This window comes from Manis javanica, chromosome 5 (genome assembly GCF_040802235.1).
Source record: "Manis javanica isolate MJ-LG chromosome 5, MJ_LKY, whole genome shotgun sequence".
NCBI lineage: Eukaryota > Metazoa > Chordata > Mammalia > Pholidota > Manidae > Manis > Manis javanica.
In genome coordinates, this window is record NC_133160.1 from 172,652,118 (window position 1) to 172,669,508 (window position 17,391).

The 17,391-nt window shown below is 46.1% G+C and overlaps 1 protein-coding gene across 6 annotated transcripts in view; it reads left to right on the forward strand.

Moving 5' to 3' along the window:
- The first annotated feature begins 235 nt into the window (after nt 1-235).
- Nucleotides 236-17,391, forward strand: part of ACOX3 (acyl-CoA oxidase 3, pristanoyl) — a 45,505-nt gene continuing 28,349 nt past the window's right edge. For 2 of the 6 annotated variants that reach the window (XM_073237988.1, XM_073237990.1), the window contains exons 1-6: nt 236-377; nt 5,808-5,963; nt 6,313-6,546; nt 6,969-7,043; nt 7,519-7,608; nt 8,272-8,415. In XM_073237988.1, the coding sequence (XP_073094089.1) occupies nt 243-377; nt 5,808-5,963; nt 6,313-6,546; nt 6,969-7,043; nt 7,519-7,608; nt 8,272-8,415 (834 nt within the window). In that variant the 5' untranslated portion in view covers nt 236-242. Of the gene's footprint in view, nt 378-496; nt 762-5,807; nt 5,964-6,312; nt 6,547-6,968; nt 7,044-7,518; nt 7,609-8,271; nt 8,416-17,391 lie in introns of those variants that run through there. The other 4 variants (XM_073237987.1, XM_073237989.1, XM_073237991.1 and 1 more) reach the window with 4 other exon arrangements.

The window sequence follows — 17,391 nt, forward strand, 5'->3', positions numbered from 1 at the left end:
CTGGGCGTGGTGATTCCTCAGACAGTGCGCCGGCCAGCGTAGGGGTTCTGGTTCTGCAGCGCCGGAGTGAGCCCCAGGAGTCTGCACATGAAGCGACCACCCCAAGGACTCCTCCGCCGGGAGGTGCACTGCGAAGAGCGTCGGGCGCCTGCAGTGAAGGTCCGCCTCGGCGCGCACGGCCTCCGCGGCAAGCACGAACGCGTCCTGCGTTTCCCGGGCGACGGAGGCGACGGCGCAGCGCGATGACGTCAGGGGCGGACGGAGGCCGAGAGGCTGCGCTGTCCCCGGACGCTAGCCGCACCCTCCGAGGCGTTCTGTGGGCGCCTGCTGTGTGCGCTGCGCGGTTCGGAGACCCAGCCAACCGGTGGGACCCTGAGGTGGAGCCCGCGGCAGCTGGGGACGCGGGGGCGCGGGGCAGAGCCTAAGAGCTGGGTGAAGCTGGGCGAGCGGCGGGGGCGCGGGTGCACGTGCAAAGGCCCGGGGGCACATCCCTGGGGCGCCGATTGGGGACCGAGGCCACGAGGGCCAGCGGGAAAACGCACGACATATTTTGGGTGATTCGGACATTGTCCCATAAGGTCATCGGACAGCTGTCACTTACAGGGAGAATGATCAGGTCTGCATTTTAGAGTCGCCTCTTCCACCGTGAAAATTGAAGGCAACTGTTGGTAAAATGATATTGAAACCACAGTTCCATGTCAGGAACAGTTCTAAATGCCCCGTGCATTGCAGCGATCTAGGTACAAGGTACTGTGTATTAGGTAAGCATTACAGTGTTATCACCCTTGAGGCACAGAGAGGTGAAGTGACCTGCTAAGTTCACCCAGCTTATAAACTCTTATGTTAGCACCCAACTCCGCCTGGCTTTAGAATCCTTGCACGTAACAGCTGTCTCATGCAGGTAATATTGGTGACCTGAGGTGGCATGGGGCTCTAGTGGACTTATTGGCTGCTTAGGTGGTGAGACTTGGGGTCGAATATGTCTGATAACAGCTTTATGTTTTGAGGCAACTTACTTCACTCCATTAAGCTCCAGTTTCCCCACCTGTAAAATGAGAGCGCTGATAATACTTGGAGCTGACAGCACCACTGAGGTCATGTAGCTGTTTTACACATGCGCCTGCACCCAGAGAGAGCTCAGTAGTTGGAGGTTATTATGATAGATTTAATAGGAGCAGGGAGAAACGAAACGATTCAGTGGGCATTAAAGAGGTGCAGTGGGGGTCTTGCTATCTAATCCGTCTGTTGGGCATGAGGGAGAGGGGAATTCCAGGATGACACGGGTTTATAACTCCAGTAACCCTTGGGCTACTGGCAGTGTGGAATGGGGCCTTGAGGAGGACAAACTGGGTCAGGGGTTCAAGGTGAGCTCAGTGCTAAACACTCAGGACCTCTGGAACATGAGAGAGGAGGGTGTCCAGGAACTGCTGAATGAACATATGGGTCTGGAGGTACGGATTGGGAGCCCTCCGTACATCAAGATGGTTTAAACCGGTGATGCAGTGAGAGCGCCTACAGCCTAGAGTCTTTAAGGAGATGGAGGGAGGAGTATGGTGTCCTGGATCAAAGGTAGGCAGCACGAGTAGCAGGGATGGGGCCATGTGCAGGGAAGTCCAGAAAGATCCAGGGCTCCCCTTGGATTTTATAGCTTGCATTTTTGATGCAAGACCTGTGCCTTATGGGTTTTTTAAAAACTGCTTTATTGAGAGAAAACTCACCAGATAACTCACCCATCTAAAGTATAAAGTTCAGTAGTGTTTCATACGTTCACAGAGTTGTGCAACCATCACCACTAATTCCAGAACATTTTCATCATGCCAAAAGAAGCCTCCAACCTTTAGGAGGCACCCCTTGTTCCCCCGCCTCCCCAGCTACTGGTTGCTGCTACATACTTTCTAGTCCTATATATTTACCCATTCTGAACATTGTATGTAAGTGGAATCATGCGATATGTTATCTTCTGCTTGACTTCTAGAATTTAGCATAATGTTTTCAGGGTTCATTCATGTTGTAGCATGTGTCAGCATTTAATTCCTTTTTGTGACACATAATATTTCGTTGTATGGATAGGCCACATTTTGTTTATCCATTCCTCAGTTGATGGACATATGAGTTGTTTCTGCTTTTTGGCTGATATAAATAGTGTTGCTATGAACATTCTTGTACAAATTTTTGTGTGCATATTTATTTTACTTCTGTTGAGTATATATTATATGTACATATATTTATATACCCTTCAGAGTGGAATTTCTGTGTCTTACGGGAGCTATGTATTTAAACTTTTGAAGATCCACCAGGTTTTTCCAAAGAGATGGCGCCATTTCACATACCCACCAGCAATGTATCAGAGCTCCAATTTCTCCGCATTCTCATCCATGCTTTTTATAATCTTTTTGATGATGGCCATCCAAGTGGAAATGAAGTGGTATCTTATTGTGGTTTTGATTTGCATTTCCCTGGTGGCCAATGATAGAATCTTTTCATGTGCTTGGTGGCCATTTGTATATATCTGGAGAAATGTCTACTTGAGCCCTTTAAATCAGGTTATTTGGATTTATTATCGAGTTTTAAGATTCTTCATGCAGTCTGAATACAAGTCCCATATTAAGATGTGAATTGTAAATATCTTCTCCCTTCTCTGGTTTGTCTTTCACTTTCTTGATGGTGTCCTTTGCAGCAAAAATCTTTACTATTATCCATTTTATCTACTTTTTCTTTTATTGCTTGTGCTTTTGCTATTATATATAAAAAGATTATATATATATAACCTAAGATTATCAAGATTGACTCCTATATTTTCTTCTAAGAGTTTTATAGTTTTAGCTGTTACACTCAGGTCTGGGATCCATTGCAAATTAACTTTTGTGTATGTGTGTGAATATACCGTGTTCCAGCACCATTTGAGAAGAGACTTCCTTCTCCACTGAATTGTCTTGGCACCCTTGTCAAAAAGCAGTAAGTCCTACATGTTAGGGTTTATTGCTGGACTCTCAATTCTATGCCATTGATCTATGTCTTATCTTTATGCTGGTACCATAATGTCTTCATTACTATCGTTTTGCAGTAAGTTTTGAAATCAGGAAGTGTGAATCCTCCATCTTTCTTCTTTTCAAGATTGTTTTGCTATTCAGGTTGCCTTAAATTTCCATATGAATTTCAGGGTCAGCTTTTAATTCTGGAGAAAAAAAAGCCAGCTGGGATTTTGACTGGGATCACATCATATCTGTAGATCAGTTGGAGAATATTGATATCTTAAATCTATTACGTCTACTGATCCATGAATAAGGGATGTCTTTCCGTTTATTTAGTTCTTAGATTTCTTTCAAAAATATTTTGTAGTTTTTAGAGCATAAGTTTTATACTTGGTCTGTTGAATTTACATGTAAGTATTATTTTTGATGCTTTTGTACATGGAATTGATTTCTTAGTTTCATTTTTGTGTCGTTCATTGCTGGTGTATTAAACACAGTTGAGTTTTGTGTATTGATCTTGTGCCCTGTAAACTGGCTGAACTAAATTATTAAATCATTAGTTCTAATAGATTTTTAGAGGATTCCTTAGGATTCTCTCTATATAAAATCATACCATCTGCAAATAGAGAGAGATTTCCAATCAGGAAGGCTTTTATATCATCTTCTTGCCTAACTGCACTGGCTGGAACTTCCAGCACAAAGTTGACTAGAAAAGGTAGAGCGGACACCCTGGTCTTGTTCCTTATCTTAGGGGAGAGGCATTCAGTGTCTCCTACCAGCATGACTGTGGCTGTGGGCTTTTGTTGATGTCCTTGGTGGGGTTGAGGAAGTTCCCTTCTATTCCTAGTTGGTTGAGAATTTTTATCACAGAAGAGTGTGTTGGATTTTGTCAAATGGTTTTTTCTTTATCTATTGACACGATCATGTGTTTTTTGTCCTGTATTCTGTTCACATAATGTATTACATTAATTGATTTTCAAACATTCAACCAACCATACACTCCTGGGGTACCTCTCACTGGGTCATGATGTATAATCTTTTCTGTATGTTGCTGAATTCAGTTTGCAATATTTATTGAGGATTCCTGCAACTATATTCATTAATGCCGTTACTCTGCAGTTTTCTGGTGACATCTTCGGTGTGGTTTCAGGGTAGTGCCACATTATGGACGTGTTCCCCCCTCTTCTGTTTTTTAGAAGAGCTTGTGGATAATTGATATTCTTCTTTAAATGTTTGGTAGAATTTACAGCTGCAGCCCTCTGGCTTTTCTTTGTGGGTAGCTTGTGGATTCCTAATTCAATCTCTTTACTTGTTAAACATCTATTCAGATTTTCTAGTTCTTTGTGGGGCAGTTTTGGTAAATTGTCTTTGCAGGAATTTGTCCATTTCATCTAAGTTATCTCATTTGTTGGCATGTGATGGTTCATAGTCCCCTAGAACCCTCTTTATTTCTTGAAGGTTGGTAGTAACGTCCCCTCTTTGAGTCCTGATTTTAGTAATTTGTGGGTTTTTTCCATTGAATCAGTTTGCCTAAAATCGTCAGGCTTTTTCAAACAGTCACCTTTTGTTTTCATTGATTTTCTCCATTTTTTTTCTCTTTTCTGTTCCATTAATTTTTGCCCTAATCTTTTATCTTCCTCCTACTTGCATCAAGGTGAATGTGCACCTCTTTTTCCCAGTGTCTTAGGGTGGTGCTTGAAGGGCATGACTTGGGGTCGGGCATTTCTAAGGTCAGGTCCTTTCTCTGCCGCTTCTCAGCCGTGGGAGCTCCAGAAAGACAGCTGGCCTCTTTGAACCTCGGTGTTTCCATCTTCTTTCAATAGGGACAATAGAACTTGGCCCACAGGTTTTGGGAGTCAAATAAGACATGGTCTGCAGACGGCCTGGCCCCTGACACCCAAGCAGGAGCTCAGATGTGCCCCTTCCCATCTTTTCCCTCTCCCACAGAAAAGCAGAGGGTCTTGTACCTGTAAAATTGACCACTTTCCCATCGCTTGCCAGTCAGACTCGGAGTCCAATAACCTAACTATTTCAAATTCAACTGAAAGGATTTACAGGTTCCCATGGACTTTACAGAGTTAAGGTGGTTGTGGGGGGTCCACACCCAGGACCAGCTCTCCTGGTGTTCCTCCAGGTCTGGGTTCACAAGCCTCTCCCGCCCAGTGCCTTAATTAGCCGAAGCACTGCAGAAAAGGAGCCAGTCTACTAAGAAAATTCCAGAATGATTCTTTAGTCAAGATTGCTGGGTTGTTGGGAGACTGCTTTGCCAGTGGGAAGCCAGGTACTTCTATGTCAAGTGGCTCCCAGGGCAGAGCCCGTGTTCAGAGGCTCTGTGGCAGATACCCCCCATCCAGGCGGCTGGAAGGGGCCCCTTAGGTACTGTCATGCATGGCCGGAGTGGACCAGCCAGCAGGGCCTGGACTCCAGAGGGAGGCTTCCTGAGCCGCGGGTCTGGCTGAGCCTTGGGGAGGGTCTGGGTGCCCCCTAGAGGGCGGGGTGTTCTCCGGCCAAGCTGTCCCGTACAGAACTTCTGGGCTCTTCCTCAAGGCCCGGCTTGGCCATAGTCTCGTGCCCTCCGTGCCCTCCGTGCGTCACAGAGCCAGGCCGCTGGGACTGCCCTTTGCTCTTGGCGGGCTCCTTGTCGCTCCAGGGCTGGAAGCCAGCAGTGCTCACCTGCCTTCCTCCCGGGAAAGGACGTGAGCTCCTTGCGCGGCGATCCTCTCGCTCCCCCAGCTCGCTCTTCCCTCGTTGAAAACATCGCGCTTGCTCCGCCTCTCGTGGGTGTTGCGGATCGCAAACCTGCGCACCTTGACGCGGGCTGTGCACGTTGAGCAGGTGGAGGTCACGATGGCGCTCCCCTCGGAGAGGAGCAACAGCACCCTGCTGCCTGACTTGCCTGCTGGGCCCCTGCACGCGTTCCGGGCTCGTGCGTCCTTCAGCTGGAGGCAGCTGGCGCTGTTCCTGGAAAGCGAAAGCGAGCTGCGCCTGAAGGTAAGCGCCCACGGTGCGGGCTGTGCCGGCCTTGGGGCTGCCGGGCAGGTGCGGCTGCCGGGCAGGTGGGGCCTTCTAGCACGTAAAGCCGCACTGCTCGCGAAGGCCAGCACAGGCCTGGCCCCTCTCTGCCCGCAAGATGAGTTCAGGAGTGGCCATGGGCAGTTCACCTTCCTAAGCCTCAGGTCCCTCTGCCTGCAGCTGGGAAGGACTTTGGCCTGTCCTGAGTTCCTAGGTTAGACTGCATGTCTGTGCGGCCCGGGGCTTGGAGGAAAACTGTGTAAGTGAGCATAGTGAGATCCCACCCTCTGCCTCCAAATCGGCCACTCCCTGCCTCCTGCGTTTGCAGAAAGCCATCTTCTCGACTCTGGAGAATGACCCCCTGTTTGCCCGTCCCTGTGGAGGTGACCTCTCAATGGAGAAGTACCGGGAACTGAGCTTCCTGCGCTACAGACGGGTCCTCGAGCATGACTTCCTCTCCATGCAGGACATGATCACCAGCCCTCTGCAAATGTCCACATTCATTAGCTGCCTGGGCATGTATGACTGGTCCCTGGCCACCAAATTCTTCCTGAGTGTATTGGTGAGTCGGTGATGTAGGAGTGAATAGCAGAAGTGCTTCATGCCCAGAAAGATGGCTGTGTCCCAGGGCCGGCAGGGTAGGGGACACTGCCCCGCTGCTCCTTTCGACTAAAACAAACAAACAGCAGTAGGTTTAGAGGATTGCCCTTGGGGGTTGGTGATTGCTACTGTTTGCTTGCTTTTAATGTTTTGTGGGGATTTAGGCATTTGGGGATAAATGCATAAACACAGAACGAGGGGTTCTGTGTAACTTATGTGGACAGGCACTCACCACTCCCGTGAGCTCAAAACCAGGGCAGCTGTCTCTGGAGACCCAGGGCCCAGATAATAGTGCTGTCAGCCAGCCTCTCAGAGAAGTGGGGTGGGCATCAGGTGGGCATCAGATGCCCAGAACAGCAGGTCTCTGTACTTCTGCCTTTTTAGACTTTTGGATCAGCAATCTACAGCTCTGGTTCTAAAAGACACTTGAAATACATTCTGCAGCTCCTCAGTATGGAGGTAAGTGGGGGTCCACGGCAACTTGGGAGCCGCATTCTCCTCCCCGGCCCCCTCCGATTTGTGGCAGGGCAGTGTGAGGTCGTGCCCATTGTAAGAAGGGTGTTCTTAGTCCCTGAAATCGCTGGCGCTGTCCGTTACCAAACAGGCATGCTGGGCGCCGAGCACCCCGTGTGTTCAGCATTTTCGTGTCCAAGCTCCAGCCTCGGTTTCCCTCCGCTGCGCGGCGCAGCCCTATCACCACCGTGCCAACTCAGCGAGGCCCTCGTCAGCTCATCCCGCCTCTGTCCTCACGAGGGGTGGGGGGTGCTGTCCCGCACAGCAGGGTGGCTCAGTAAGATCTCCAGTTGGTGAGATGTAAACGGAGATTCGGGGCTTTGACCCACGGTCCAGTCCTTAAAGGAGAGATGGCAGGGTGCCCCTTGGATGCACAGAAAGAGCCTTTTCTGACTTACCCGACCTTGTGCTTCACTGTTAGATTTTTGGATGTTTTGCTCTGACTGAATTAAGTCACGGGAGCAATACGAAGGCCATCCGGACTACCGCTCACTATGACCCCGCCACCGAGGTAGGTGTCCCCGTCCCACCGGCCTCTGAGCCTCCAGCATACATGATCTGGGGGTGTCGTGGGCGAAACGTCAGCAGACCAAGAAGCCCACGCTGAACACGGGAGCCCACCAGATAGAGGTCTTGAGCGGCAGTGCCCACCCCCACCACGCGCTCTCCAAAGGTTTGGACTTGCGTGTCGTGTGAATGCAGGGAAGAAGTCAGCGTTTTGTAAAATTTGTTTCTTTGTTCTCAGGCAGCCTGGGTGTCGGGTTGGCGAGCAGCTCGTACTGCTGGCGCCTGAGCACACGACCCGTGTGAAGGGGCCCGCCGTGGCCACGGTCCCTTTCTACTGCTGGTCTGAGTGCCCTGCCTGCAGCCTGTCTTCTGTGTCCCTGCCCGCCCGAGGCTGGCCCCTCGCCATCTTTCCCTCCCCTGTGGCCTGTGCTGGGGCCACTGCCTGACATCCTAGCCATCATTTCTCATAGCAAGGCTCCCGTCTGGGTCCTGTGGCCTGGGGACCCCCTCTGTTCAGAGCAGTCTCCCTTTGTCCAGAGGAACAAACAGCGCTTGCCCTTCCCTTGGAGATTCTGCAGAGATCATGGAGTGCATCAGACAGGAAGACACCTCCTTTCCACCATATTTCAGGGGCTCATTGTGACTTTAACTTTTTTGTCTTGGGCAGGAATTCATCATACATTCCCCTGATTTTGAAGCCGCCAAGTTTTGGATCGGCAACTTGGGCAAGACAGCCACTCATGCGGTGGTGTTTGCTCAGCTCTGCATGCCAGGCGGCCAGTGCCACGGACTGCATGCCTTTGTCGTGCAGGTAGGCCGGCCACTGTGCCAGGGCAGAGGTGCTGTCAGCAGGGGCCATTGGCAGCTGGAGGCGGGGGTGCCTCTGGCCTCCGGCAAGCAGGGACTCTCCCTAGGGTGCGGGACCGCCGCCCTGCACCCTCCCCAAGCAGCTGTCCAGCCCCAGATGTCAGCGGTCCACAGCTGAGAAACCTGGCCCAGACACACGCCTTTGAGAGCCACCGCCGGAGGCCATCGGGAGGAGAATCTCTGTCCTCCCAGCACCCATGTTGGTGGCATCTCCGACATTTGTCACAAATCTGGATTTCCCAGTCTGTGGATTCTGACTCAGCAGCTCTGGGGTGGGTTCCTGGGGTTCTGACACCAAGTCCAACATGGCAGCCTTGGTGTGGCCTGTCCCTGGGAAACAGGGAGCTGCTGCCGAGCAGGGAGCCTGGAGCTGGTGGTGGGGCCGGGCCCTCCTGCCACCCCATGGGGCGGCTCTGACCAGGCCTCTCGTCTGGGCAGGCTGGGCACTGAGTGAAGGAAGCCTGCTGCCCCTACCCTGAGCCCAGGCTGCCATTGTGTTCTGTTGAGACTTTTCTGGTGGGGGCTCCCATGAGAATAGAAATCATCATTTTTAGAATTGATGTACAGTTCCCATAACATGAAATTAAGCATTTGAAGTGAACAATTCAGTGAACTTCATGTATTCACAGGCTCAACAGCCACCACTCTAGTTTCAGCATGTGTCCGTCTCCCCAGAGAACCACCCCATACCCCATGACCATCACCCCACGTCCCTGCCCCAGCCAGGCAAACACTCGCCTGTTTTCTGTCTCTCTGGTGTTGCCTGTTTTGGACATTTCTCAGGGAAGGAATCACATGTGTGACCTTCACTGTCTGCTCCTGTCACTGAGCATGTTTCTGAGGTCCATCCACTTTGTCATGTGTCATAATTTCCTTTCATTTTCAAGGCTGAATAATCCGTTATGTGGCTAGAGCACCACTTGTGTGTCCATTTGTCTGTTGATGGACATTTGGGTTATTGTCACCTTTTGGCTGTTATAAATAGTGCTGCTGTGAACAAACATTCATGAACGAGTATCTGTCTGAACACTTGGCTTCAGTTCTTCAGGGTCTGTACCCAGGTGTGGAATTGCTGGGCCATATGGTGATTCTGTGTTTGACTTTTTGAGGAATCACCATACTGTTTTCCACAGTTTCCACCAGCAGTGTGTGAGGGTTTCGATCTCTTCACATCCTCACCAGCACTTACTTCCCTTGTTTTTTAAATAACTGCACTGGTGGGTGTGAGTTAGTATTTCCTATGGTTTTGACTCTCATTTTCTTAGTGACCCATGATGCTGACCATCTTTTCATTTGGTCTTTTGTGTATCTTCTTTGGAGAAATGTCTGTTCAGTTCCCTTGCCTGGTGGAAATAAGCAAAGACCCCCCCGACTTGCCCCATGAGAAAGGCAGAGGCTTGCTGCTCAGAGCCGGCTGCAGCGGGGGGCAGCTCACCATCGCCTGGGAGGCTGGGCATCCTGTGTGCCTGGCTGGGGTTGGCTGGAAGTTGGAGCTGGGCAGGAATTAGGGAAGCCGTCAGGTATTGATCAAGCCCTGGTTGGTGGCTCCAGGGCATGTTGCTCAGCTCCCTGGGCTGGTTGCTGCAGGTCGAGGGTCAGAGTTCTGCTGGCATATGGGCTGGCCGACATCCTGACTCCTGTCAGGCTCTCTGAGTTGCCTTTTTATTGTTGAGTTTTGAGTTCTTTTTTCTTTTTTTTTAAAATTTTTCATTAAGGTATTATTAATACACACTGTTATGAAAGCCTCACATGAAAAAACAATGTGGTTACTACATTTACCCACATTATCAAGTCCCCACCCACACCCCAATGCAATCACTGCCCATCAGTGTAGTAAAATGCCACAGAGTCACTATTTGCCTTCTCTGTGCTACACTGTCTTCCCCGTGGCCCCCCACACCATGTGTACTAAACATAATACCCCTGAATCCCCTCCTCCCTCCCTCCCCACCCGCCCTCCCACACCCCTCCTCTTTGGTAACCACTAGTCCCTTCTTGGAGTCTGTGATTCTGCTGCTGTTTTGTTCCTTCAGTTTTGCTTTGTTCTTATGCTCCACATATGAGGGAAACCATTTGGCACTTGTCTTTCTTCACCTGGCTTATTTCACTGAGCATAATGTCCTCCAGCTCCATCCATGTTGTTGCAAATGGTAGGATTTGCTTATTATGGCTGAATAATATTCCATTGTGTATATGTACCACCTCTTCTTTACCCATTCATCTACTGATGGACACTTAGGTTGCTTCCATATCCTGGCTGTTGTAAATAGTGCTGCGATAAACATAGGGGTGCATCTGTCTTTTTGAATCTGAGAACTTGTATTCTTTGGATAAATTCCAAGGAGTGATTCCCGGATCAAATGGTATTTCTATTTTTAGTTTTTTGAGGAACCTCCATACTGCTTTCCACAATGGTTGAACTCGCTTACATTCCCACCAGCAGTGTAGGAGGGTTCCCCTTTCTCCACATCCTCGCCAGCATTTGTTGTTCTTAGTCTTTTCGATGCTGCCCATCCTTACTGGTGTGAGGTGGTATCTCATCATGGTTTTAATTTGCATTTCCCTGATGATTAGTGATGTGGAGCATCTTTTCATGTGTCTGTTGGCCATCTGAGTTTCTTTGGAGAAATGTCTCTTCATATCCTCAGCCCATTTTTTAATTGGGTTATTTGCTTTTTGGTTGTTGAAGCGTGTGAGTTCTTTATATATTTTGGATGTTAACCCTTTATCAGAGATGTCATTTACAAATATATTCTCCCATACTGTAGGAGGCCTTTTTGTTCTGTTGATGGTGTCCTTTGCCATCCAGAAACTTTTAGTTTGATGTAGTCCCATGCATTCATTTTTGCTTCTGTTTCCCTTTCTCGAGGAGATGCGTTCAGGAAGAAGTTGCTCCTGCTTATATTCAGGAGATTCTTGCCTATGTTTTCTTCTAAGAGTTTTATGGTTTCATGACTTACATTCAGGTCTTTGATCCATTTCAGGTTTACTTTTGTGTATGGGGTTAGACAGTGATCCAGTTTCATTCTCTTACATGTAGCTGTGCAGTTTTGCCAACACCAGTTGGTGAGGAGGCTGTCGTTTCCCCATTGTATGTCCATGGCTCCTTTATCATATATTAATTGACCATATATGGTTGGGTTTATATCAGGGCTCTCCAGTCTGTTCCATTGGTCTATGGGTCTGTTCTTGTGCCAGTACCAAATTTTCTTCATTACTGTGGCTTTGTAGTAGAACTTGAAGTTGGGGAGCATAATCCCCCCAGCTTTATTCTTCCTTCTCAGTGTTGCATTGGCTATTCGGGGTCTTTTGTGGTTCCACATGAATTTTTGAAAGATTTGCTATAGTTCGTTGAAGAATGCTGTTGGTATTTTGATAGGAATTGCATTGAATCTGTAGATTGCTTTAGGCAGAATGGCCATTTTGACAATATTAATTCTTTCTATCCATGAGCATGGGATGTGTTTCCGTTTATTGGTATCTTCTTTAATTTCTCTCATGAGTGTCTTGTAGTTTTCAGAGTATAGGTCTTTCACTTCCTTGATTAGGTTTATTCCTAGATATTTATTCTTTTTGATGCAACTGTGAATGGAATTGTTTTCCTGATTTCTCTCTCTGCTAGTTTATTGTTAGTGTATAGGAAAGCCACAGATTTCTGTGTTAATTTTATATCCTGCAACTTTGTTGAATTCAGCTATTAGTTCTAGTAGTTTTGGAGTGGATTCTTTAGGGTTCTTTATGTACAATATCATGCCATCTGCAAACAGGGACAGTTTGACTCCTTCCTTGCCAATCTGGATGCCTTTTATTTCTTTATGTTGTCTGATTGCCATGGCTAGGACCTCCAGTACTATGTTGAATAGAAGTGTGGAGAGTGGGCATCATTGTCTTGTTCCCGATCTTAAAGGAAAAGCTTTCAGCTTCTTGCTGTTCAGTATGATGTTGGCTGTGGGTTTGTCATATATGGCCTTTATTATGTTGAGGTACCTGCCCTCTATACACATTTTGTTGAGAGTTTTTATCATGAATATATGTTGAATTTTGTCAAATGCTTTTTCATCATCTATGGAGATGATCATGTGGTTTTTGTCTTCTTTTTGTTGATGTGGTAGATGATGTTGATGGATTTTCGAATGTTGTACCATCCCTGCATCCGTGGAATAAATCCTACTTGATCATGATGGATGATCTTTTTGATGTATTTTTGAATTCAGTTTGCTGATATTTTGTTGAGTATTTTTGCATGTATGTTCATCAGGGATATTGGTCGGTAATTTTCTTTTCTTGTGGTGTCTTTGCCTGGTTTGGGTATTAGAGTGATGCTGGCCTCGTATAATGAGTTTGGGAGTATACTTTTTGGAAAGTTTCTACTTTTTGGAAAGCTTTAAGGAGGATGGGTATTAGGTCTTCACTAAATGTTTGATAAAATTCAGCAGTGAAGCCATCTGGTCCAAGAGTTTTGTTCTTAGGTAGTTTTTGATTACCAATTCAATTTCATTTCTGGTAATTGTTCTGTTCAAATTTTCTGTTTCTTTCTGGGTCAGTCTTGGAAGGTTGTATTTTTCTAGAAAGTTGTCCATTTCTTCTAGTTTATCCAGTTTGTTAGCATATAGGTTTTCATAGTATTCCCTAGTAATTCTTTGTATTTCTGTGGTGTCCATGGTGATTTTTCCTTTCTCATTTCTGATTCTGTTTATGTGTGTAGACTCTCTTTTTTTTTTTTTTTTTTGATAAGTCTGTCTAGGGGTTTATCTATTTTGTTTATTGTCTCAAAGAACCAGATCTTGCTTTCATTGATTCTTTCTATTGTTTTATTCTTCCTGATTTTATTTATTTATGGTTTAATCTTTATTATGTCCCTCCTTCTACTGACTTTGGGCCTCATTTGTTCTTCTTTTTCTAGTTGTGATAATTGTGAGTTTAGACTGTTCATGTGGGATTGTTCTTTCCTGACGTAGGCCTGTCTTGCAGTATACTTCACACTTAGCATGGCCTTCGCTGCGTCCCACAGATTTTGTGGTGTTGAATTATTGTTGTTATTTGTCTCCATATATTGCTTGATTTCTATTTTTATTTGGTCATTGATCCATTTGTTATTTAGGAGCATGTTGTGAAGCCTCGATGTGTTTGTGGGATTTTTCATTTTCTTTGTGTAATTTATTTCTAGTTTCATACCTTTGTGGTCTGAGAAACTGGTTGGTATAATTTCAATCTTTTTGTATTTACCAGGGCTCTTATTGTGGCTTAGTATATGATCTATTCTTGAAAATGTTCCATGTGTACTTGAGAAGAATGTGTATCCTGTTGCTTTGGGTGTAGAGTTCTGTAGGTGTCTATTAGGTCCATCTGTTCTAGTGTGTTGTTCAGTGCCTCCATGACCTTACTTATTTTCTGTCTGGTTGATCTGTCCTTTGGAGTGAGTGGTGTGTTGAAGTCTCCTAGAATGAATGCATTGCATTCTGTTTACCTTTTTAATTCTGTTAGTATTTGTTTCATGTATATAGGTGCTCCTGTGTTGGATGCATAGATATTTACAATGGTTATTTCTTCTTGTTGGATTGACCCCTTTATCATTATGTAATATCCTTCTTTGTCTCTTGCAACTTTCTTTGTTTTGAAGTCTATTTTGTCTGATACAAGTACTGCAACTCCTGCTTTTTTCTCCCTATTTAGTTGCATGAAATATCTTTTTCCATCCCTTCACTTTTAGTCTGTGTATGTCTTTGGGTTTGAAGTGAGTCTCTTGTAGGCAGCATATAGATGGGTCTTGTTTTTTTATCCATTCAGTGACTCTATGCCTTTTGATTGGTGCATTCAGACCATTTACATTTAGGGTGATTATCAATAGGTGTGTACTTATTGCCATTGCAGCTTTAGATTCGTTGTTACCAAAGTTTTAAGGTTAACTTCCTTACTATCTGACAGTCTAACTTAACTCACTTAATATGCTATTGCAAACACAATCTAAAGGTTCTTTTTTTCCCCTCCTTTTTCTTCCTCCTCCATTCTTTATGTATTAGGTATCATATTCTTTACTCTTTGTCTATCCCTTGATTGACTTTGGGGATAGTTGATTTAATTTTGCATTTGCTTAGTAATTAGCTGTTCTACTTTCTTTACTGTGGTTTTATTACCTCTGGTGACAGCTATTAAACCTTAGGAACACTTCCATCTGTAGCAGTCCGTCCAAAATACACTGTAGAGACAGTTTCTGGGAGGTAAATTCTCTCAGCTTGTGCTTATCTGGGAATTGTTTAATCCCTCCTTCAATTTTAAATGATAATCTTGCCAGATAAAGTAATCTTGGTTCCAGGCCCTTCTGCTTCATTGCATTAAATACATCATGCCACTCCCTTCTGGCCTGTAAGGTTTCTGCTGAGAAGTCTGATGATAGCCTGATGGGCTTCCCTTTGTGTGTGATCTTATTACTCTCTCTGGCTGCTTTTAATAGTCTGTTTTTATCCTTGATCTGTGCACCTCCATGACCTGAGAAACCGTCTCCTTCCCCAAATTGGGGAAGTTTTCAGCAATTACCTCCTCAAAGACACTTTCTGTCCCTTTTTCTCTCTTCTTCTTCTGGTATCCCTATAATGCGAATATTGTTCCCTTTGGATTGGAGAGACATTTCTCTCAATATTCTTTCATTCTTAGAGATCCTTTTTTCTCTCTGTACCTCAGCTTCTTTGTATTCCTCTTCTCTAATTTCTATTTCATTTATTGTCTCATCACCATATCTAATCTGCTTTTAAAACCTTCCATTGTATGTTTCTTTTCTGATACTGTGTTCTGTAATGATTGGATCTCCGACCGTAATTCATTCCTGAATTCTTAAATATTTTTCTGTACCTCCAAGAGCACGTTAATGATTTTTATTTTGAAATCCCTTTCAGGAAGATTCATGAGGTTGATTTCATTTTGTTTCTCAGGTGTTGTATTCAACTTTGAACCAGTTTCCTTTGGCCTTTCATATTTGTATATGGCGCCCTCTAGTGCTCAGAAGCTCTACTCTCTGGAGCTGCTCGGCCCCTGAAGCAATGTCGGGGGTCGCAGGGGAGCAGTATTGGTGCCTGGCGGGGAGGAGCTGTTTCCTGCTTCCCGGCTGCTATGTCTGTCTCCACTGCGAGAACCAGTGGGCTGAGCACACAGGCATAAGCCTCTATGCTTTGCATTTGCAGTTGCTGTAGACAGGGCTTCCCTCTGGCTGGCCTAACCCCAGGGTAGGGTTTGCAGGTTTGTGAGCCAAGTGGGGCTGGCCTGAGAAAGGCACAGTGGGCTGCCTATCACGGCGGGGGTCCTTGGAGCTGGAGCGCCTGAAGATCGTGAAAGCTCCCAACCTGCTGGGCAGAGTGACCCCCGAACAGTTTTATCTACCTGTCCTTTCTCCTGAGCAGTAAGCTCTGTGCACTCCTTGCCCCTTTAGCCACCCTCTTGCTGTTAGGAAGCCTCTCAGACTGCCTGCCTTTCTTTTGTCCCAGAGCAGCCGGATATGGAACCCTGCTTTCCACAAGCAGCTGGAATCTCAGTCTCTCCAAGAATTCTGCCTGTCTTAGCTTTCCAGCCCCCTAATCACGAGAACACCATGAAAGCGCCATGCAATGTAGGTTTGTGCTCCCAGAGCAGACCTCCAGGGCTAGGCGCTCAGCAGCCCCAGGCTTCCACCATCTCCCTGCTCCGTTTCTCTTCCTCCCGCTGGTGAGCTGGGGTAGGGGAAGGGCTTGGGTCCCACCGGGCCATGGCTTTGGTATGTTACCCTCTTCGGTGAGGTTTATTCTTTTCTCTAGGTATATGCAATTTGGCGCAGTCCTCTTTCCTGTTGCTCTTTCAGGATTAGTTGTATTAATTATATTGTCATATTATATGCGGTTTTAGGAGGATGTCTCTGTCTCACCTCTTGTGCTGCCATCTTTAATCCTATTCTGTCCAAGTTATGAGGGTTCTTTATGCATTCTTGATAATAAACTGTATCAGATAGATGATTTGCAAATATGTTCTCCCATTATGTAAGTTTTTCCATTTTCTTGATAATGTCCTTTAATGCAGATAGGTTTTTAATTTTGATGAAGTCATTTGTCCATTTTTCCTTTGTTGCTCGTGTCCGTATTTTTCAATTTGCATTTGAACTACTGCAAACCAAATGTATTTTTTGATACCCAAGGCAGCCACAGTATAGATTTGTACCTGCAGTGAACTTCTTAGGAAAATTGGACTAGAATTCAGCTTCTTTCAGCATTTCTGGTTCTTAGACTATGGAACCATGGCAGTGTAGCCCCTCTGTACGTTGTGCTTTAAATGTTCAGGAGGACCGCGTCACTCCCCCAGCCGCAGGTGGCGTCTGGGCAGGCAGCGTGTGTAAGGCGCAGGCTCAGCGGCAGCCCGGCTGCGTGTCCTCACATGGCTCGCCATCCACTGAGAAGTACTGAGACAAGTAATCACAGAGTGGCTTGATTAACATTGTGACACCTGCTACTGGCTGTAGCTGGCAGGGTAAGAGGGTATTGTGTATTGCAGGGTTTATTTTTTGCAGATAATGTATGGTACCCTGTTAGGTCAGCAGTGTCCAAATATTGTGGGACGTGTCATATGCAGAGTGACACAAGTATTTTTGAGAGAAGTATACCATTAATCGTTTCCGCTTCTGATTTAGTGTGAACACAAGTATTTTTGAGAGAAGTATACCATTAATCATTTCCGCTTCTGATTTAGTCAGCATCTTTTCCTCAATTGGAGAGGGTAGTATAGCATTTGCAATGACCACACCGTTTATTTCTGGAGGAACCGGAAACTTCTACCAGTGGTGTTTTTCTGTTTGATTACTTGAAAGACACCAAGTTTGTTTTTTCAATATCTCTTCTCTCCATCTCCACTTTCTTTTAACTACTGTTTAATCTCAAGAGATTATAAAAAGTTTGTTTCTGAACTT